A 23348-nucleotide genomic window follows, 5' to 3' on the forward strand; every position below is an offset into this window, starting at 1 on the left:
TATCAAAGCAGTGCAAAGATCCAAAGCAAAGAGGACCATTGATATTTCCTTCTCCTGCTGGCAGAACAATGTACAATAAATTCTGATCTTGTTTAGCCATTTTCTGACTATATGCACTTGCTCCTGTGTCTGGTGCCCATCATTGCCCTCGATTGGCTTCCTGATGGTGACAATGGTGGATGGTGCTGCTCCAATGTGTTAGTATGGCCGCTTGTACCCTCCTACACAGAAGCACGATTTGGGAGACAGATGTCACCATATACCAGGAAGTGCCAGAACAAGCACCATCATGCAAGAATTGCTTTATAATATTAGCTACAGATTAGGAGATTTAGTGCGCACAAAAAAGGACAAAATGCATAGTGTCACTTTTATTTAACTCCAAGCACCATAAATAACAATACAAAAAATAACCTCCTTGTACACAAGAAGCTTTTTTTTTTCTTTTTAGGGATAAGTTCCTCTAAAGATTAGTATCATTCCCACAGGAAAAATGTAGTCTCTGCTAAAGGCGTTGGTATGGTATGTTTCACTGGCAAAGTAAAAGGTTAATAAATAGCAAAGACTTCTAGGGCTGACATCACACGGAACCATGTGACTAGTGTTCTAAACATTCACACACGTGGTCCTATCAGTTTCTTGGTGCTGTTTAGATGTTTCCATCAACTGTCACGTGGTTGCATTTTGTGGTGAAGACAAAAATCACTTTTTGCTGCCAGAGACCCCTTATAGTATAAGTGATTGTCTATATACATGTCTGTCACATGTAACATGGAGATAGTCTCATCGTGCCAATGTGACTTTCAGTCAATGGAACACAGTTAATTGGAAAAAAGAAAAGTTCCAAAAATATACTTTACAGGCACAACAGCTGAATGGGAGCTCCAGTTTTAAACCTGACGTCATAAAAGGCTTCTGAAGAAATTTTAAAGGAGTAAGGTTTAAGGAACTCTGAACTGGAAAGGTCGAACATACAAAATATTGGGTAGAAACAGCAAAAAAGTTTTTGGGTAAAAAATAATAATAAAAAAAAAAAAACAGGCAGCCACAGAAGTATATTCTGTGTTAACAATAATTTTGTAGTGATCACTTCTCAGTTTCTAAATTTTGGATCCTTTCAATAGTTTGAAAACTTTTGAGTTTCCTTTTTATGATGTTATTCATTGGACTATTCGTAGCGTTTCAGAAAAGATTCTCGTCGTTGTCTATGGCTCTTTCTAGTAATCCACATGGTCGAACCTTGGCTTCTTTTATATCATGGAAGTAGGCTTTCTACTCCTAAAACGGTTGTTATTGCTATGAACTGTTTTGAACGATGCCAACAGAACCCAAAATGAGCAACTGTGGCCTTCTCGGACGAAAGGGTTATTCCTGGAAGGATCCCAACGTCCTGAGTGCAAATCAAAATGGGGTCGAGCCAATCTGACCTGCTCTTGGTTAGCTTGTCAACTATATTACCAAAGTTTAGTTATTTCTACACCCTTATCTCATCCTCATCCTCCTCGTCCATAAAGGAAAAATCTCTTCCCCTTCTTGGTTTTTCCCCTGTGATTCCTGAAGAAGCTTTGGAAGCTGAATGGTATTCTTTGGTTGGCTGAGTTTTGTGGTTTCTGCTGGATGTAGGGAGGCTTCCACGATCAGGAGATCTTGCAGAGGGAATAATTGCTGAGGGCTCAGTTTGCTTAGAAGGCACAGAATGTTGACTGTTGTTTCCATCATTTACATCCAACTTGTTTAGACTTAAGTCAAGATCCTGCTCCCACTGACCCTTGTCCATAACGCTCAATATATCGCCCAACATGGATGGACCCAAGTCTATATGGAATGACATGACAGACTCTGCATGTTTCATGCCATAGCCGCTTTTTGGAGCTGTATCTGGCAAGTCTGTTATGTCTCCAAACTCTTTTTCAGTCAAAACCGGGTCTGGAATGGGTGGCGGGCTTCGAGCCGATGCCCCGTTCATGTGTTGTTGCTCTTCAGAAACCTTCTTGACTGGGCTGGAAGACAGACTCTTTGGCATCTTTTTGCCTGAATTTTTTTCCGCTTCCTTTTCTGTCAGTTGAGGCAGAGAGACGGCGTTCTTCACAAACAGGGCTGAGTCCCTAAGGGACCCTAGCATGTCCCTGCGATCGCCTCTAGTCACAGAGAGGGAACGTTTGCTGCTGCGGAAGGTTCGGGACAGCAGCCCTGGTTTGGAAGTAGATTCCTCTGGTTCTTGTACATCATCTCCTTTGCTTAAGAAAGATGTGTCCCCAAAAGCATCACCAGCCCTGCCGATGTGCATGGTGTGTCTGAAATCCCCTAAGGGTGCACTTATCATTTCGGCTGTGAGGTCCGCACGGGAGCGCCTCTTTGATGCATTGGGGTTTGCCACCAGCTGCTTTAGAATTGGCATCTTGGTCGTTAGTACAATTCTTAGTAAAAATTCCCTTTTGATAGTTTCTAGTTATAGTTTGATAGTAATGTCCCTTCTACCTCTGTAAAAAGTCCCAGAAATCCAATAAGAAGATACCGTTAAGATAAATCCACCAATAAACTCAAATATCCATCAGAACCTGGAAAACAAACAGAAAAGAAAGGTTGTTACATTGTGAACCATAACTGAGTACATGGCATATCTATAGAGAGTCAAAAAAAAAAAACCCAAACCCATTTTTATTATTATTCAACAAGATTTATATAGTGCCAACATATTACGCAGTGCTGTGCAATAAATAGGTTTATTTTTTTTATGGACATCAAGGCGAGTACACATCTTACAAAAAAATAGAGACATCCTCTGTATTCCTGCTTCTAATAAATAGGAAAAGGGTGATTGCTTCCAAGCTTGCTTAATGTTGCTGAATCTATCAATAGACTGGTGGTGATACTGATATTAGCACACTTTTTTCAGAACATGGGGAAACCAGTAACAATCTGCTACATTTCATTCTAATTGTAAGGAAAGCTGTTTAATGATCTGTTAGATGCAAACTAAAAGTCACTGTATTGATTACCCTGTAAACTCAGTTTTCCATCTGTTCTCTCTTCTGCATTTTGTTCATGAGATTATACACCCACATTTATTAAAATACTGCAAAGCTGTAACTCTTTGCTAAGCCTGCATTCCAATAAAATTTAGCATTAATTTTAAATGGTTCCAATATTCACTGCAGTATGTGTAGTGGGATTGCTGCCAAATGCAGTGACTATCAATTACAAAAATGTCTTTCTGTCCACCGGACTAATGGGCTGTGTAAGAAGTGAACCTAGATAAGGCTTAACATACAAAAGGGGTGGTGAAATGGACCCCAAAAACACAATGATGAAACTGTAAAGCCAAAGATTTTATTTTTATTCTTCATTTTGGATAGGTTAGGGAATAGGGGGTGTTTGAAGGCCACCAAACTGCATTAGTTTTTTATTCTGAAGAAATAAATGTTTTGTGTGGGTTTTTTTTTTTTTTGGACTTCCTAACCAATTTTTTGTGGTTCGTATTCTTATTCTTCGCACTGCCTGTATTTGCATGCCTATTTGCTGCCTCTATGAAGTAGGGATGGGATCGGACTTCACCGTAACTTAGGCATGTGGTGAAAAGGTGTTCTCCGCTTGCCAAATTTGCAACCTAATGTAAATATTTGCAAGGTCCCGGCCTATTTATTATGCTAAACGCATTGTGAATACACCAGCCAATGGTAATGCTACCCGCACCGAATTCCAATCTGTTGCCAACATATATAATAGTAAGCTTGTCCGTTGGCTTGTAGTTAAGCCCCAATTTGCTACCATGTCAAGGGTGATCCAGCCGGTTAATAATGTCCTCAAAACTCCAATGCTCCTACTGGCTGGTGGTTATTGGGGCCCGAACTGCCCCTATCAACCACCAGTATGTTCAAAAGCTCTCCTTCAAAACCTCACCTATGTTCTCTTTTAGCATTGTACTCCCACTTGAGACCAACCTGAGATTCAATATATGGGTTCTTATAGAACCGGTTCATTAACCAAACCAAGCAAATCTCCCCCCATGCAAGTTCAACCCTCTCTACTCCAGGGATCTCAAACAGATCCAAAACTTACCCAAGTTTACATTTTATTTGCACTTTTCCAACCTATTAGCCTTATCTTACATATGTGCATGTCTAAACAAAAATGTAGCAATAGAAACCGTAATGTGTAGAAAATCAAAGCAATCGATCACATTTTACCACACTATAGTCAGTGCACTGAGCGATGGAAGTGTGCTTGCTAGAGCTGTGCTCTTCTTTTACCTTTTTGGAATATTGAATGTGCCCGGTGTATTAAATAAACAAATCCATTAGGTGTTTGGTCTATATTTAGAGGGCCGGCTTTCCTTCCAAAAACCCAGCTACGAGGAATGCTTTCCGATTTGTCTGGTTATTAATGGACATGTTCGAGCATTAATAATGACAGCCATCAAAATTTGTGCTCATCGAATATAAAGCCAAAAGGACAGAGGTAACCGGGCAGAAAAGATGGATCTGACAATCTGCTTGCGGAATTATCTCCAAGACGGCAGACACAAAGTGCGAGAACTACGTGTACAAAATAGGGCGATATTTTATGAGCACATCTAGCCAAAAAAAAAAAAAATAAATATACTGTTGAAAATCATATATAGACTATAAAGTGATGCACATTGATTTTTGCGCCACTCAACCATAAGGCTATGCAACAGTCTGTTGTTTCAGAAGCTTGTTTTACTATGGCAGTTTTCAGTGGGAGAGGGCTATGGTAACATGGCGGTTTCCTGTGGAGGTGGGTCATGGTAACATGGTTGTCTCTAGCGGGAGTGAGCTATAGTAACATGGCGATCTCCTGTTGTAATGGGCTTTGGTAACATGGCGATCTCCTGCTGAAGTGGGCTATGGTAAAATGGAAGTCTCCTATTAGAGTGGGCTATTGTAACACAGCAGACTCTTGTTGGAATGGACTCTAATACCATGGCAATCTCTTGTTGGAATGGACTATAGTAACATGGCGGGCTATAGGAATACGGCAGTCTCTTTTCAGGGCGGGCTATGGGAACACGGCAGTCTCTTGTCAGGGCGGGCTATGGGAACACAGCAGTCTTTGTCAGGGCGGGCTATGGGAACATGGTAGTCTCTTTTCAGGGCAGGCTATAGAAACAGGGCAGTCACTTTTCAGGGCAGGCTAAAGAAACAGGGCAGTCACTTTTTAGGGCGGGCTATGGGAACACAGCAGTCTCTTGTCAGGGTGGGCTATGGGAACACTGCAGTCTCTTGTCAGGGTGGGCTATGGGAACAGCAGTCTCTTGTCAGGGTGGGCTATGGGAACACTGCAGTCTCTTGTCAGGGTGGGCTATGGGAACACTGCAGTCTCATGTCGGGAAGGACTATGGTAATATGTTGGCTTTTGTGTAAGCAGGCATGGCATTCTTTGGCGAAAGTGGGCTATGGTGACATGGCAAACCCTTGGCAGATGCGAGCTATGGTTGTGGTAGAGCGGTGGTTTGGAAATATGGCATGTATATATACAGAATATGTTCTATACATGGTTTATAGAAGGATCCAATGTATATATGGAAAGAGACATGCACATATTTGTGTATAGCATGTCAAAATACATAATTAAATCAAATGTATGTTTAAAATTGTAAAAATGTTTGAGGTAAATGTTGCAATATCACTTTAACATATTCTAGATCTTTAAGATTACTGTTACGGACAACAAGCGCTCTGAATCTAGGTAATCCATTCCTAATCTACCCAACCTGCATTTACTATGTATATACCACTTGCTAAATCACCTAATCTGTGTACCAGCAATGCAAAGCAGACTAATGAAGAAAGCATTTCAGCAGCTCAGAATAGAAAAGCTGTGTCACCGGATGATGGGAATGTATGACTCGCTGTCTGTGATCGTCCCCAACACACAATATCCTTCCAGCAGTTGCTGTATTATCTGTACTGGTGAGATGGCAAACTCTGTAATAGAAAGGTCCAGAAATCTCACAGCTGCCATGTTTGCTTGACTTTGGGAAACATTGGCAGAAGGCAAAACCTCAAATCTGCTATGCTGGATCTGCTAGTTTGTGTGGATGCCAGCCAATGACAAGGAAGCTCCTATAATTTTTCTATAAAGGAAAACTTTTCAGGACCAATTTAAAAAAAAAAATGTATCCATGGTGGCTGGAGCAATTCTTGTTCAAATTGGGTACTATATGAAGTAAGTGTAAACCCAATCCAAGTTGGCTGTGAATCTCTGATGGTTCTATTCAGCAAAATTATTAGTGGAGGTGAGAATATAATAAATGAAGGAGCTATGATCGCACCAAGCACAACATATTCCACCCCTTCAATATATAGTCAAACTTTAAAGGGTACATGTCTTGGAGGCTCTTGCTGGTTACATCTAAGGCTGCTAATGGTGGCTCCAGAAAGAATTTCTACCTCTAAGACAACCACAGCCTTTGAGCATCTGCCCTAGGAGTAATGCTGCTCCCAGGAGTCAAGCAACAAGAGCCTTGGCTGTGACACCAAACTATGACTAAGCTCTCTTTTCTGGCAATTACCATCTGGTGTCATAGAAATGGTTGTGATATGATGCAACTGCATGCACTCATACAACTACATTGGTGTTTGTCCATAATGGTGGCCAGGCACAGGAGTTTCTGCACACTGGTTGAACAGACAATGGCTTATACTCTGTAAGCAGGGGCTAAGAACGCAAGATATTCTGCTGTTTATCCAACGCACATCTATCAACAGAGAAATTATTGCTCCAATCTGATTAGACCATACAGCTGTCCATCTTATTTTGGTCTAGCAAACTGTGGCATCAGCAGGCCCATGTTGCATTGCATTGCAATAGTGAACACAAGGCCATCGCATTCTAAATCTCTATGGGTGTAAACAAAAACTGTGACTAATGTAAAAATGTTTGGCCTGCAAAATCGGCCACGTGGGGACTGGGTCAGCCTCAGGGGAAATCCTGACTGCACACTTCTGCTGGCCAAATCACGGTGGTTAATCACATATTAACTGCTTCCAAACTGCATCATGCAGCAAATCACAAAGAATTTAAGGGATTCTTTAATAACAATCTGCCTTGTGTTGGAAAGTGAAAAAATATTGGTTGGCCCTTCCATCCAATACATAGCGATCATTTACCCTATTCATGTTAATGGAGTCATTGTTCCCCATTCTAGTATAATCATTGACCACCACTGAACTAAATCTGATCACCTTTTTGTATATCTGACGTTGCGCATTGGCACTTGGCTTGGCTGTGATTAAACAGAAGACGGTCAGGATGACTTTAGGGGACAGTTCTGCTCCATGAACACTACCCTACGTGACAAACCGTATTGAATTTTGGCGAGGCTTAATACACCAGTGAATACACGGTTGATTATTTCTTTGCACGCACAGCTGGACACTGCCGTAGGTGATTCCAATGCCTTGTGGAGTGGCTGAGTTAATTTAATTAAAAGTGTCTCCTCCATGGACTGCAAGCACACAAATTGTGTAGCAAGGTATCAGAAAATGCTGTAATCCATACAGAACATGTCACATGCACACTACAATCTTGCCACATTTAATTGGAATAAATGAATAGGATCACATGACTGCTATTAAAATAAAGCAAAACCAGCAATTACGAACATGGTCCTGCTGCGGTTTATGGACCAATATTATGTGCAAGATGAAGCAATGGGTCTACATCTACTTTAATTTTTTTTTTTTAATATTTAATTAACATTTATATTCTGTATAATAAAGCAAAACACAACATTTCTTGCTGTGATAACATTCTCATTTGTTTGTTACAGCTCACAGAACAAGTCACCTAAGATTATGCAATATGTCGTTGTGCCATTGCACCTTATCTGCAGGAATGTGAGGATTTGTCACCTGTCAGAACATTTCATCTGTTACTATGCCATAAAACTTAACGATGTCTTACCATGACTAATCTGTCACATTAAAGTTTTACCCTAGGTATATTGATGTAGTGAACAAACATTGAATTATATAGTGCTGACTGCATGTATATGATAAGGCCATGGACCCCTGACTATCACACCCATAGAAGCATGTTGGGTATCTTGTTCTGCACCTATACACATGGATGTGAAATAAACATCCCAGACGACCTTTGCTGCTTTTCTGAGCATCTTCCCACAAATATTGTGAAGATTTTCTAAAGGGGATTTGTGCCCATTCAGCCAAAGGAACATTTGCGAGGTCTGGAACCCACCAGCAGAATGTTGTATCAGAAGACCCAGCTACCTATCAGCGTTCTAGTTTATCCCAATGGTATTCAGTAGGGTTGGGCTGCAGTGTTGACTGCTAAAGGTCCTCCATCAAACTATACATTTATGAAGGTGGCTTTGTAGGGACATGGTCATGCTGGAACAAAAAAAGACCTTCACCAAACTAATACCACAAATTTGGGTAGAGCACATTTGTCTAATGTCCCTTTGTATGCCATAGTATTCATTGTACCAGTCCCTAGATTCCATTATTTGGTGGGGTATCCAACTGAGAAAAAAAAAGTACCCTACTTAGCTATATCCTAAAATACAACAAAAATAATATAGAACCTAAATGGCCTGTTGTCTCACTCTGCCAAATCGGTGTCAAGATCCCAACACCAATATAACATGCAATATACGCAGTACTAAAGCGAGTGGGTTTGGGTGGTCAGGAATTTGGGCATATAGTATATGAAAATTATATTTATTGACCATTTTGAAGATTAAAAATGTCAGATATAGGAAGTTTGCATTGCTTTTAGAAGATTTTGGCATACATATTATGTGCGTCCTTTTTAAAACCCAACTTGAGATAAAATGTTTTTGGATGCAGAACTTCTGTGAATGTCACTGGAAAGGGCATTCCCCTAATTTCTTGTTGTGAGGAAAGTTAACCTAAGGCAGCAATAAAATCATAAAACTTTGTGCTGAACAAACTCCTAAGACAACAAGCACATTGGAGCTGGATGTCAATGGAGACACCATATCAATCCTGTACAGAAAGTCCTTCTGTAGTTCCATGCAGACCATCTGATAAAGAGTTTCAGGGGCACAATGGGTCCCCTTCTGTTAGGGTAACATCACTCGGGTGTAATTTCCCCTCATTTGCTCTATCTGACATCTTTAAAACCGAAATTCTAAATGTGCATACAAAGGCCAATACAATGTTGATAGATTCTAAACCTAAGAACAGGGTTTGGGTCGAGTTGGGCTCCAAGTATAGCGTTTTGTTTTTTTGTTGAGTTTTGTTACAGTCAGCCTATCCCGAGCCTGTGATGGTTGATGACGGTAGAAACGGTAAAAACATTGTCTAAATTCCTTCTGCTCCTAGAAATATTTCCACAAAGGAATTCTATGAATATTTACACTCAAGCAATTGATTGCTTTAGTTTCCATCTGAGGAATTTTCTGTTTTATTTTTTTAACAAGCCCATGCAATCTCTTTAAGGTTCGTCATAAAGCAGGAGAGATGGTCGGACTTTCCAGATGCTGTGAATAGCGATGTTCTGGTAGAGAGGAGCCGGCTCTGACTAACAAAGCGTGTCATTCTCCTGAGTCACGGAACACAAAATAGACATTGATTCTGGATGGATGAAAGGAAACATTGCACGGACACAACCAGACACGTCTTCTCCGAGCATACACTAAGCAATATTTTCATTTCATATGTGCCGTTCTATAAATACAAAAATTTCTTAAAAATTAGGGCTACCTTACCCCTATTTCATTTCAATTTGATCAAGGAATATCTGGAACAGACAATATGGGCATTGAGGGCTGCAAAGCTTCCAGCAGTACAATGCTGGGAGTGATGCTCCAGATTTCTGTCAAAAAAATTTTCAAGTTCAAAATACACAAGGCCATAAAACAATCAAGATATCAATCAATATCTTTTTCAGATCAGGAACATATTAATCATTTTTCGATATTGAGCATTTATCTTTTATTATACACATTGCAATAGGCTTGCTACAGACTGCGGGATTTTTAAGATGATTTAACAGAAACAATGAAAATTTGCTGAGATGGTCACCATTCTGTCTACATAATGCTTGGCAACAACCGGCAAATGGGAAACGCTGGCCTGAGAATTCTTTTAATGTATTAAAAAATCACTCACCATGGGGTTATCAATAAGCAATTTTAAGGGTGAATAGTCAAAGGGAAATTATTATAAGGAGCAGATGCAACCATTAAATTGTACTGATCATGTCAAATGGTGTTTTCTATCTATAGGCTGAACAAAACCTATAAATGGATAATCTTTTTTTCCTTCTTCTGTACACTTTAAAATGCTACTTTTACTGAACCCTTTTTTTTGACTCTATGAATCCAAGTCCCTAACCTAAGAAAGGAGTGACCTCTATTTGGTTATGATTGCAGCCAATAAATGAAGCTAAGAATTTGACAGAGATAGGGGTTCCTGTAACCGGCAATAATCCAGTGAGCAGTTCAACTTCATAGCATGGGTTTCTCTTTTAGATGGACTGGCCGCTTCAAAGGAAATGTTCAGTATTTAATTAATAGCCTGTTAGCCCACATACCCGAGCCATTCCAACCTAAGCCCCCGTCTAGATCCCTCCTTACATTCCCTGACAGCAATATCATCCTCCAGTGTTTAACCCTCTTCGGTCCAAACTTTTTCCGGCGCTACCTTCTCCTGTAGAGTAACCTTCCCTTAGAATGGGGCCATAGTCCTCCTTATCTTTCCTTGATGGCAACAGCCTCCTCCAGTGATGACCTTTCCTGGTCCAAATCCATACTGGTGTTGCCAGCTCCTTTACAGGAAATTCTCCTTAGAAGAGGGCCATACACCTCATTACCTTTCTATGATGGCAACAGGCTCTTCTGGTCCAAGCCTGATCTCGTACTGCTGGCTCCTTTTACAGCAAATTCCCCATTGAGGCCAAATTCCTCATTATCATCTCAAGTTTGAACCTTTGCTGGTGCTGCCAGCTTCTGTACAGCATCTTACACCTAGAATGGGGCCATACCCCTAGTGTCTCTGGAGTAAGGGCATGGACCTAATTTGATGGGTAGTTGGGAATAGTCTGCACCTAGTTTTGGGCAGTTGGAGGACAGTGCAGTCAGAGGTGAGGTAGGTAGACGTCTGGGTTAGATTGAGGGTCTGGAGTCGGGGATCTGGTACTAAAATAATCCTTTTAAGGGTTGTTTGACAGAAGTCTCCCAATTAGAACCCAACAGAAGGCCACATATTTATGGGCGTAATCGGAGATGGGAAACAAACATCCAACGTGCATTTTGTACTTGCGTGTTCCCATCTCACGGAGGTCAAAGAAGAAAAATATTTTTTCAAAAATCCCTGGAGCACAAATGGCAGCACAATTTTATTTTTGACAGCCTAACGTCCAGATTCATTTCTGCCTAATTGGAATGAGTACTTTTTTTGGCAGAAATTGAGAAGGCTCCAATAATCCAGGCATGTGTCCTTAAAAGGCCGAGACCTAAAGTAAAAGCACAAGAAGCTTCTGTTCTCTCTACAGTACGCCAATGTGTATCCCAACCCCCCTTTGCTCATATACTAACATTACACGTCACAGTCCAGCTTGCTATAAGAAGCAGCATCAATGTTTTTGGTCCTTTGAGTGAGCTCCATCAAAGGGGTCTTTCATACTCCAGGCTACTCGAGCAAACCACCGACACCATGGAACAACTCGTCATAATGACAGACCAGGGACTGCTTTGTGCTAGACAGAGAGGCTTCTGTGCAACACTGACTTATATACGTGACCCTGAAAAAGACAAAGCCGGTCTGCACCAATAAAGATAAATCCAGCCATCAGTGTTTTTCTAGTTCAAGATGTGTGAAAGATGGAACCCAAGTTCTTTTACTGCATCCTAAAATACAAGGACAGTTTTCCTCAAAGGATCTGTTCTGGAGACAAACTAGGGGGGCAAATGCACGCTCCGCATTGGAGGGGATTTTCCTCTTCCCCACTGTCTGCTCTTGTGTATAAACCATAAATATATAAAGTACATGGAGCAGCCATCACTGCTCATTACATGCTCAGACCCTGTCTGGCAGGCTTGCAGTAAGATACATAGATCAGCAAGGTACAGCTATTGTTTAGCAATACCTATCTGATAGAAAAGAAACCAATATAGCCTAAAATGTCCCCAAGTTTCTAAGACCCAAAAAACATATGATTAAAGCAGACCTAAACTCAGAAGGTAGACAACACTTTCATGTAGAGTAAAAATTCTGTTTAAAAAAAAAAGTGCAACACCTAATTCTGAATAAATGGGAGCGCAGAGGCTCCCGGGATACCTACGTCACGCATCCCAGGAGGCTCTTGGGTGCTCCTTCAGCGCATGCCCAAGCATCTCGGGCATACGCAGGAGCCCTTTTGTCAAAAAGAAAAACAAATTGCTGATCTCACGCACGCGCGGTGAGATCGGCAAGTTTTTTTGCCCAGCTACGTCACCCGTTCTCGAGCCTAGGTTGGGTGACGTAGGAACAGGAGGAGAAGATGGTGGCGCCCGGAGCACGGGCCCAAAGACAGATGCCGGGACAATGCGGGACCCGATGGAAGAGACCTCCGGATGGATCGGACTGCCCTGCGGGAATAAAGGTAAGTGTATTGTTGTTTTTATGGAGAACTTTTGAGTTTAGTTCCTCTTTAAGGGGAAGATGTGGCAGCACATCGACTATGAACAGTGAGTATGTAAACCAAAAATTAATTTCTTAGTATGCTTGGCATTCTGCTTCCCTGTAAGCAGTTTTGTTAGGATAATATGTGTAAATCCTAATAAAACATTCTGATCTGGAGATCTTGCCAGTAGCAGCACTTTCCTGTTTTTAGGCTGACCACATTAGGTCGCTACCTTGCAATTAGCAAAAAGCCTGCTGTGCAAGCTCCTTCAGTTGCATGTTGGTCTGCATTTCATATCTGTAGATGCATCCTGTAAACCCAAATCCTTGGGAACCCAACAGCCAACTTTAGAGTCTATGTGGCAGGTTGTCAATTAGAAAGCAGTAACTTAGTATTATCAGCCTGACATGATATCCAGGATACAAATTTTGCAACAGGATTCCCAAAAAATCTCTTTAACACAATACAGTGAGGCATAGCGGAAATAAATTTTGGGTTTGCATAGATTTTTGTGGACTGGAGAATAAACGGTGGATGCAGTGAAGGACACACGGTGACCAGGGGCTGAATTTAGTGAAAAGTGTCACGTGGTGTGTGAATTTAGAGGATGAGTCCACTTTAAGAGAAATATATTGCAAAAAAAAAAAAAAGACGGATTCATGTGCAAGAGCCGTGAAGTTTCCAGTGCTCTGGCGCACAGGTGACCTCATGCCAAATATATGTAAAGAGGCGGGAGGGGTTGGATGCCAGTCATGTGCTGAATTTTAGCTACAGCTCATCTGAATTGTTTACATTCTGTGAGAGGACCAAGGCTGCAGTGAAAGGGATGTACAACATCTGTGTACGCTGGTGGGTGGGGGTCCTCTAGCCGAAATAGGACTGCAAATCCCAGAGCAGCTATCGCAGCGCCCCAGTAACACCTAACCAGCAGCTTGACTATTGCAGCTCCCGTTTTCTGGTCCTACTTGTCGTGCTTTATTCCTAGAGCCACACAAGTCCTCTTCTTCTTGCTTTTCTTAATCTTCATTCTATTACTGAAAGCAATTCACTGCAATGTGACACCCTCAATGCATGAGCATCAGAGCTGCGTTGCCTTTGTGCATTGGGGATTAGTTCAGAATGATGCATGAAATGCGCAGCATCAGAGATGTGAGCATTTACAATACTAACCAGTGCCACTGGTTTTATGAATGAGTGCAGAACAGATTTGAGGCTGGGTGGACTTTATATGGCCATCTTCAGTTCTGTACTGCCTGGCTGATCTGTTTTCTTTTAATCCCATTTAAAGCACCTTTTAATGAAGCAGGAGCAGACCGTGCCCCTCTTGGATTACCTGTGTCCAGGCAGCTGCAGCATATGCAAAGTTCTCATTCAGTTTACAGCTAGGAAGCATTGCTAAAAGGCACAAAACACTTTTGCATACAGAACTTACATTTTTAAAGGGAACCTGCGATCTCAGAACTGCACAATGGTCTATGTGTTCCCTACAAGGGTTTATTAAAAAAAATAATTACATTTTACAGAAACCCTAACCAAAAATGTAAATTTACCCTCCACCCTATAACAAAACCTTTCACAGCTACCACGTCACTCCAATTCCCCTAGTGTTAAAGAATATTAATTGTATAAAGAAATCCTATCCAGAGATCTTCCAAAGTATGTGTAGATATATTTTATATTCCAAATGTATATCATTACAGCCTGTGTATATTGCCAAGTAGCCAGAAAGCTGTGGCCCCCTGTGCTCCTGGGTCCTATAGCAGCTGCATGGTTTGTAAGCGCCATGTACCCTGAAGTAGTGAGCTGGTGAATTTGCAGGGTTGGTGCCAGAGATGAAGCAACCTATTTTAAACAGCTTGGGGGTTTATTTATTTTTTCTTGCATTTGTCCTAAGCTGTAAATGGGCTTTTACTATAGGTCTGCAACTATGGTGCACATATAGTGCTATACTATGGGCTATGCTATAGGTCTGCACAGCATTTCAGAAAAAAGGCCACCCCATTACAACTGGTTTCTGTAGATCTTCAACATACAGTTGCCCTACCAGTCCCCTTTAAGCCCTCGCATAACTCCTTTTTCCAAACATGAAGCCTGTTCTCGACTCAAGCATGATCCTATAATCAAGTGCTTACAACTATTGATTTAAAAGAGGAAACTTTTCTTACTTTTCATGTTGCAAAAGTTGAAGAAGTCCCTTTAAATGTTTTATTTCCCTCCCAGCAGGGAATATCCTCTAACATGCCTGTGAGTCATTGGTGGGATTGCATCACACGGACAGCTCATTCAGTAAAAAGTCCCGACTCTCGAACAGAAAGGAATGAAGACATTTTTTTTGAACTTCTGAGAACTTTTAACACACATTTAATAGGAAATCCACTTTTCAAATGCCCCTCCAAGGATACAAAAGCTCGTCTGATATATACAAGGGCCTTTGTTTAATAAATGAAAAAGTTGGATGTACAGTGCGCAGAAAATTCACTTTCATTGGTCTGCCTACAATAATCTGCTGATTGCTTGCTACTGCATATATTCACCCAATGGTAATAATGTGAATGAATTACCTATGCAGGCTAGGTACCTAGGCTGTTCACACTGTCCTTATATACTGTCCTTTATAAAGCACCAACATATTGCACAGTGCTATACAATGCATCAAGAAAGTGGCGTTTTTTTCACTTTTCTGCCACTTTGTTTGGTCTCTAAAAATGAAGAAATAATGCTCAATGTAAGTCAATGTAGCTGGAGCTAATCCAGGGGCTAGGACTCTGCCCGCCCCTGAGGAGCAGCCCATCATCATGTACCAGTGATGTAGCTTTGGCATAAAGGAAGCAAGCCACATGTTCTTGTCTACCTGAAGTACTGGAGATTTCTCTACCATACTGATGGCAAAGAATAGATTAGCATTCGGAGTATTTAAAAGATATAAAGTGCTGCTTATCACTCCATCTTCTTCAGTTTCTTTTTGAAGCATGATATTTTAGAAGTATTTTTGCATCTAAAGGCATAGTCCTCTTTTCCTTTTCTATGGGGACACCATGTATATAACAGTAATGTAATTGTCACCCAGGGATGCTGCAGAATACCACAATCACACCTGCAGATATGAATATATTGTCTTTTGAACTTTCATGGTTAACAGTGGTCCATTATAGGCAAACCTGCTGCCATCCTGGCCAAACTATGAACAACGCTTGATCTGCAGAATTCAGGAGCCAGTCAGTCCAGTCTACAACAGAGAGTCTGCTTCTTAATAGTCCACCAACACCAGCTGCCTTGGCATGGATGCCACACAACTTTTTCATTTTTGCCCGAGATCGAGTGGTGTCACAACCTGCCCATTTCATCTGTTTACAATAATAAGATCGAGTTGCCGCTTGTTCATAACCAGCTCCTAGTAATGACTCGCATTTAAAAACCATCAAACACGTTGAAGCCTTCAGGGTGTTGTGATACCAGGATCGCTGCTCCTTTCCAGAGGCGGGTGAGGGCATGCATCATCGATGACGTAAAGGTTTATCCAAAGCCAAAGCCTTTTTTAGTGTTTGGATAGTGTAGCAAAAAATGTTTACTTGCTGTGTATTTGTTTTTAATTTGAACACAGGTGGTATAATTTTGTGAATATTCCCTAAACGTTCACTAAATCATAAAGAAAATTGTGAGCAGGTGCATTTTTTTATTGCAAGAGGGACAGGCTATGTCATATCTGGAATAAAATAAACCTGCCTTTGCCTAATAATTGACTTGCTTCTCTTTGCTTCTATGCCAACCCTGACATCTTCACCAGGTCCCATTCTGAGTTTAGGACCTTCAGCAATCTTAAATGGACGGGCAGCTGTAACTCCATGCATGTACAACGGGTGTTCATTCATTCCTGACAGCCGGGTATCTTAGGATCATGTGCAGCTCAGTGACGTCAGACAGATAATTTGTTGTATTGCATAAGATACATCGCCTGTCCCTTCTACAAGAACCTACCTGACTGCAATTTTTTATTTATTTACTTTATTTCCACTCTAAATATTCAATGTGTGCAAAGAACGTTATGGCATTCAAGGTAGAGAAATAATTTCTCTTAAGTTTATTTTTATCGGAAAAGCAGTCCATGTGGGAAATTTTATTGGCACATTTGTGTAGCTCACAGGAACCTTTAGGGCCCATTCAATACTTGGTGAGTTGTGTTATTGTGCATGCAACAGCCCACTGGGCAATGCACATAAACCATTATATTTTATTTATATAAATAATATATATATATATATATATATATAAATATTTGACATGCACCATGGCTTCTGAAGCGTCACATGGCAACGCACAGTAGTGCATTAACGTGGTCTGCAACTACTCGTGTGCATTGCAATTACATTGCCCCGGTGCATTGGGATGCCATTTAAAATTAATGGCATGGATGTACTATCACATGACGTGCATTGAAGCTCATTACTCTAATGCATTAGGAGAGAACTGTTCTTTCTATATTGTTTGCAACTGCCAATCTTGTGGACAGGCCCTTGGCATTCTCGCCTGCAATGTAGGATTGCTGAACTAGCAATGTGCATGATGATGTCAGAAAGTCTGCAAATGCTGGAGTGACAAAGTGAAGCGGCTTTAGGTGACCTGTCATACAGGCGGATAGACCCCTATGGGAATAAAGAATAGGAGAAGTACAGTTGGCGTTTGTAGCCTTCCCCCCATTTAATCCCTGCAGTGCTGTCCCTGCATGGGACATTTGTTATTTTCCACAAAGCATTCCAAAAGTGGACAACAACATTAATGAAATGCAAAGTCTGCTATGTATCTGTGTACAGGAATTTATGCATTTCATACCGTACATTTCTATGCATGTTTTAAGTAAATCTTTGACTTGGATGTCAGGTTATCTGATGGAATAAATGGCCTGTAGCAAAATGAAAACATGGGACTTGTGTGGAAGACCCCCCTGAGTCTAAATCCATATAAATGGACCAATAGCTGCTAAAAAGACAATTATTTGCCATTGGTGTGCATTTGTTCGCTGCCATTTTAGGCTACATGAGGCTCAGGAGTAATACTCTGTAGTTTATGGAAATAACACTGGACAGCTGTTTAAAATATTGCCACGTTTATCTTCTAATGAATTCCAGATAAGGAATCTTGGTTTGTGATTTCTTCCAGATCTGTGTAGTAATGTAGCAGTGTGAAAGTTTATCATTGTGCAGTAGCTTCCTGTGGGGAAAAAAAAGACCTGCCATTGTTACTGTTACTTTGTGCAGGGAGAGTGGTCTTGTATCCGCCCCCTCCTGTAGCTTTCCTACAGGCAGCCTGTAGTGGGTGGGACTTGTGGACCCCTCCCATAGCTCTGCTTTCTCTACAGACTATGTATAGCACAGTGATTGTCCCTGCTACAATGTGGAACTGGCTCTGCAAAGGCATTTAGAATAGTTGTATTTCTTTTGTGGTTTTCAATTAGTTTAAAAGTTTACCCAAAATTGTTGGTGTTATTATTATTAATAAACAGGATTTATATAGCACCAACATATTATGCAGCGCTGTACATTAAGTTCAGTTTTAAAATAAGCATCTGTTTAATAAATATGGAGGTGGGTATTGCCAACCTACTGATAATACCAGGTACCTGGGTGTCTCTGCAACAATGGTTTAGATTGGAGGAATTGGATATAACCCTGCATCTCACAAAGCTGTGGTCACAAATGTTTGACAGATCAACCCCGGCTGCAGCTTTTTACTCGTTATAACATTACAGTCACAAGCCTGAAAGATGTGGGACAAGAGACTGAGGAAATGTTTCCTCCTGCCAGCAGCAAACAAACATCATCTGAGCCAGACAAAACTGTCGAACTGGAGCTGAATGAAGGCTTTAATAAAGCTTATATATTGCTTTATATTGTCATAGGGCAGGAATTTACTAAGAACTCTACAGTTATTGGAAGGTCCACCTTATTCACATGGAGTCATTACCTGAACAAGATGCGAGTTTAGCAAAGCCAGAGGAGTAGCATTTTCAGAATGAGCTCAGAAATCTGCACAGGTTTCCTTTATCTCCAAGTAAGTGCAAGGTAATCCCCCATGAGTGTCATTAAAACCCCCAATTATGAGCTTGTAATTGTATTTTTGCTGACCCTTGAATCTTGCAGTGGGTAGCTCAGTGCACGGTGGCATATTGCTGAGTAGTAATTAATCTATTGTACCAAAGACTCCACTTCCTCTCATCACATCAGAAGAAGATGATAAGATCTGCTGTGACAGATGGCCGATTCCCAGATGGGACCTGCTCAGCAACAATACACAGGAGCAAAGCCCCGTAACATCAGCAGCAATGGCCGCCAATCCTCCAGTACAGCTTCAAGTGACTCCACAGCCAGAGCCCTTAATGGCAGTCAGAGTTTCCAGCACAAGAAGTAATCATTTACCATACGGTCAAAGAGGCTACAAGTGAATAAACAGCAATATATTGCAAATACATAAAAGGCCAGAGCGTTATATATGGAAGATAAACAAAATCTATGCAAAAGACTGATAAAATAGGTTTGCCTGTGTATGATTTGCATTTCAACAAGCCACAGCACAAGCACCCTGCATCGGAACAGGGGCCCTTTCTGTGAAATTGATGGTGTTTCCAATGATAAATGAATGATCAGACATTCAGTCAATGATCATTCTATTAAAAGCAAAACTGAAGTTTGTTAGGCCACAATTTGAATAATATAGATTGGGAGAATCTCTAAAGCACCGAACCTAAGAACTGAAATGAAATATACAGCAGAATGCAATGAATGAGTTCTTGCTGGACTACAAAATGCATCCTTTTCCTCCTCCCAATAACATAAAGAGAAGGGTTTAGTAGTCTGCAGAATTCTTAGAACAATGTAACTAATAACAATGCAGAACAGGTACAGCGTGTGGAAAGTTATTGGCTGACGAGACGTTTGGCTGCCCTCCCCAGCTATACATTGGCCTCTATGTACCAGAGGACCATTGTGCAGTCTGCCGAAATGTTAGGCGATTCCAATAGACCATCCAATCATTCCACTATGATGAGACGGCTAACACCTCAGCACTATCGCCAAGTGCAATTTTATTAAGATGCAATTCTTCTCCTACAATACTAGTTATAGCAATCATTGCAGAAGATAAAAGAAAATGCTGCTCCTCCATAGCAACAGAAAAGCATTGTCACACCAGGCTGGAAAGACATTGCTGGTAAGATTACCAAGTGAAAATAAACTAAACAAAGTTTGCAATAAGAAAAAGAATGCAGCCACCAAATCTCAGCCATCCGACCAGCTCACCTGCATCCTCAGCTTGGGAAAATTAAAGAAACACAGCATTCCCAACTGCAGCAAAAGTCTGCAATGGGACGAGTTCTTCCATATTTACGTAAATGATCCCACATGTCTCTGCAAAGCCCCAGGCCTCTTCCTGATCTGATCTCATATGTTATTATGTAACCAAATATTTTTAGTTTTGTATGGAGCTGGGAAAGGTTGAAACCCTATCTAGTTATTATATTTTGCTGTCTGCAGCCCACTATGGAGAAACCCATTTTAATTTGCTGTCAATGGGAAATGAGAGGTAATCTTTCCAAAGTGAACAAATGTTTTATACTCATGTCTGGAAACATTTGCCCTATCGGAGGATTTAATTCACTCAAACGTTTGCCATCCTTTTCTGTCTGGGTGATAAGTCGCCAGGCCAAATATAGGGGGGTAATGGCAGCACTAAATGACAAGAGAGACTAACCTCCCCCTACTAAAGCCAAGCCATCATCCATATTGATATTTTCTGAACTACAAAAAGGGAAAAGAACCAAAGCTAGACCAATCCAGCTAGTTCTATCCTCCTGCTACACAATGGTCCCCAAGGTAGTATCATCCAGATCAAGCCAAACCATGCTAAACGGATGCTGTTGCCCACTGCAACCAATCAGATGCTTTGGTAAAAATTTCTAAGGACAGGAAAAGTGCTCAACTTTGGCTCCCAAAATATCGGTTTGTTATATAGGCAGCAGATCTGTTTTCAGCGCCGTCTAATCGATTGAACTCAGTGTTGGATTCTCAAATCAAACCGCTTCTGGCACTTGATTTCAGTCCCTCCAATCTGGGCTCTGTTTAATATCATCCAACACTGACTGGCACAGTGCAAAGTCATGAGATCAATTGCCATTTTCATGAATCATTCCAGCAGATCCGGCTTTTACAATGCCAAAAGATGTATATTATATCACAATGCTGAGATACAATTTACAGGAGTAGAGTTCACTCATGATTGAATTTGATTTTAACTTTCAATATTATAAAAAAAATAATGGGTCCATTTTGGTTTGTTGAATAAACCAATAAAAGTTTGATATCTGCTAGGAGAACTTCTTGTGCTCCTTGCCTTCGCAGAACTCTATCAGTTCCATTGTTCTTTTTTGTTTATACATTGTATGTACATTGTTCATTTCTGAGGACTACAAAATTCCTCCCATTGGCCTTACAGAAAAAGAATCAGACCTAGTGTGACTGCTGCTCATCCATAAGTACAATACAATGAACGTTGTCACCCTAGGGCAGGAAGTATATTACTGGCAGGATCATCTAGTGGAAAAAAGGAAAACCAATGCAACCACCACAGCACAAGTAAAGGTTAACTGCAATATATTTCATCTTGGTTCTTAGATTAAAACATGCTTCAAGCAAATGTTACTCCTAAAAATTCCTTTATGTGTTTCATCTTTGCACTGATATCCATCATATAGGTGGCACCCATTAACTGATGCTATTTTTGTGCCAACAATCATTAACTTTTCTAATGGCATACGTGCATTGTGATCTATATATGTTACACTTTCAGACAAGAGATTGAATCATCCCCTGCCAGGAATTAAAGGATCACTCAACACTTTTCCCCCCAACAAACTTTTAAACTTTAACACACTGGCCCTTAAAAAGGAAAAAAAGCTTCTGCCACTGCAACAAACTTTAGTTTGACAATTGTGAATGAATCGGCTGATCTGCTTGTAAATAATTGCAGTGTGTGTGGTCCTAATCGCCATCCTGGATTCAAAAACAAGAAAAATCTGCATCTGCTCAGCTCTGTACCTGAATTTGCTTCTGTTTGCACTTCAGCCCTGGCCTGTCATTTAATGTGACTATTATAGGAACTTTAACCTTCTGGTGACAAGCAAGGAAGCAATCTGTCCAGGATCAATCCCAGAACAGCAAACAAGGATGAGATAAGATGGAATGGCCATCACAAAGACCCTTCAGGCTCAGTACATGGACCACCCCCTTCCCCCCCAAACAATGCGCAGCACTCACAGGCCTTTGTGTCCCTATTTGAAAACAGAGGGACCTCAGCGAAGAGGCAATAAGAGGGGGAAAGAGAGCAGGCGGTGCCTCTGTTCTGTAACCACTGCAGTGCTGAACTCCCTGGGACTTGGCAGGGGCCCCATTACCATTCCTCCACCCCTGGGCATTGCATGCATGGAATGATTACCAAGCAGGGGCATTGTTGCAAAGCATTTGCCATGTATTATGTTTTCTTACGAAGAGCTCGCTGGATCCAGCCAAACCCAGTGACTGAGACTCATAGAATATAAATCCATAAAGACCTGAAATACATTAAAATGTGGGATCAGTTTCTACTCACTGTGTTAACTCTCCTAATCCACACAGCAGTCCAAAGAAATGTTGAGAAGTGAAGGCAGAGCTCAGCAGTTTCACCATCCAGCCCTCCCCGCAGATTTCCTAACGTGTGACTCGGTGCAGCCACATAAAGATCTGCAGCACAATACAAGCCACGCCTCTATTCCCGGGACCGACACGCCCCCTGGCTTTAGCCTACTGGATAGGACAGCGCAGGCAAATGTATGCCTACCACGCCCCCTTGCCCGGGAATGACACGCCTTCTCCCTTTGCTTTCTAGCGTGAACTGCGCGGGTAAATATTTTAGACCACGCCCAAAGCCCGCCTTTATTCCCGGGGACTGACACGCCCCCCTGGCTGCTGGAGGTGACAGTGCAGACAGACAAATGGCTTTACCTGTGACAATAGGCAGAGTTGTCACATCAAAGCCCCATTGTCCTCACAGCAGGGGGCCATTGTATGAAGAACATTAGTGACTAGTTTCACTCAATAAAATTGAAATGTATTAATGAATGTGATCAAATTGCTGTCTCTGATTAAATTATTATCACTTAAAGGTATTTCAATAGGTCTAGCAGAGTAATAATGAGAGATTTCTCTGATAATAAATGTTTTATGTAAACCTGATCAGCAAAGTCTTTTATACGGCATGTTCAGTATTGTCAGTGTGCAGATTTCCATATCTGATGATCCTGCCACATCCAGGCACCTGCTATGGGTGACAATGCTTTATCTATGTTCCCTGCAATGTCTGGTATTGATGAGCTGAGCAAACATTACAAACAGGTCTGGTTTCAGCATTGGGCATATTGCACAGTTGTTCATTGGCTCAATAAACAAAATGGCAGGGAGCTTCAATGATGTACATTGTGCATTGATGTGCATTGCTTAAGATTAACTCAGTGCCCCATTTTGTTTAAAACAGTATTTTACATGATCCACTGTTGTCACCATGAGACCTGCCCTGAGAAATGCCATGCAAACATTACTAAGTGTTATGTGGACAGGAAGTGGTTGCAAAAAATTGGCAGCGCTGGAATGCAGCAAAAGATGAAAAAACAAATGTTATTTTAATAAAAAGTAAAGCATTTACACTGTTTGAGC

The 23348-nt window shown here is 41.1% G+C and overlaps 1 protein-coding gene across 1 annotated transcript; it reads right to left on the reverse strand.

Annotated features, from left to right (window-relative positions):
* Nucleotides 1-358: 358 nt before the first annotated feature.
* Nucleotides 359-22401, reverse strand: CDC42EP4 (CDC42 effector protein 4). Its single transcript, XM_072403470.1, has 2 exons — nt 22249-22401; nt 359-2558 (listed from the first exon to the last, which is right to left on the reverse strand). The coding sequence occupies exon 2, from the start codon at nt 2396-2398 to the stop codon at nt 1475-1477; it is 924 nt and encodes a 307-aa protein (XP_072259571.1). The 5' UTR covers nt 2399-2558; nt 22249-22401; the 3' UTR covers nt 359-1474.
* Nucleotides 22402-23348: the final 947 nt, after the last annotated feature.

The sequence above is a fragment of the Pyxicephalus adspersus genome, chromosome 3, assembly GCF_032062135.1.
Source record: "Pyxicephalus adspersus chromosome 3, UCB_Pads_2.0, whole genome shotgun sequence".
NCBI classification, from domain to species: Eukaryota; Metazoa; Chordata; class Amphibia; order Anura; family Pyxicephalidae; genus Pyxicephalus; species Pyxicephalus adspersus.

What these genes read in the sequence shown, in the direction of transcription:
- CDC42EP4 (XM_072403470.1), bottom strand. Translation starts at nt 2,398, where the DNA reads ATGCCAATTCTAAAGCAGCTGGTGGCAAACCCCAATGCATCAAAGAGG.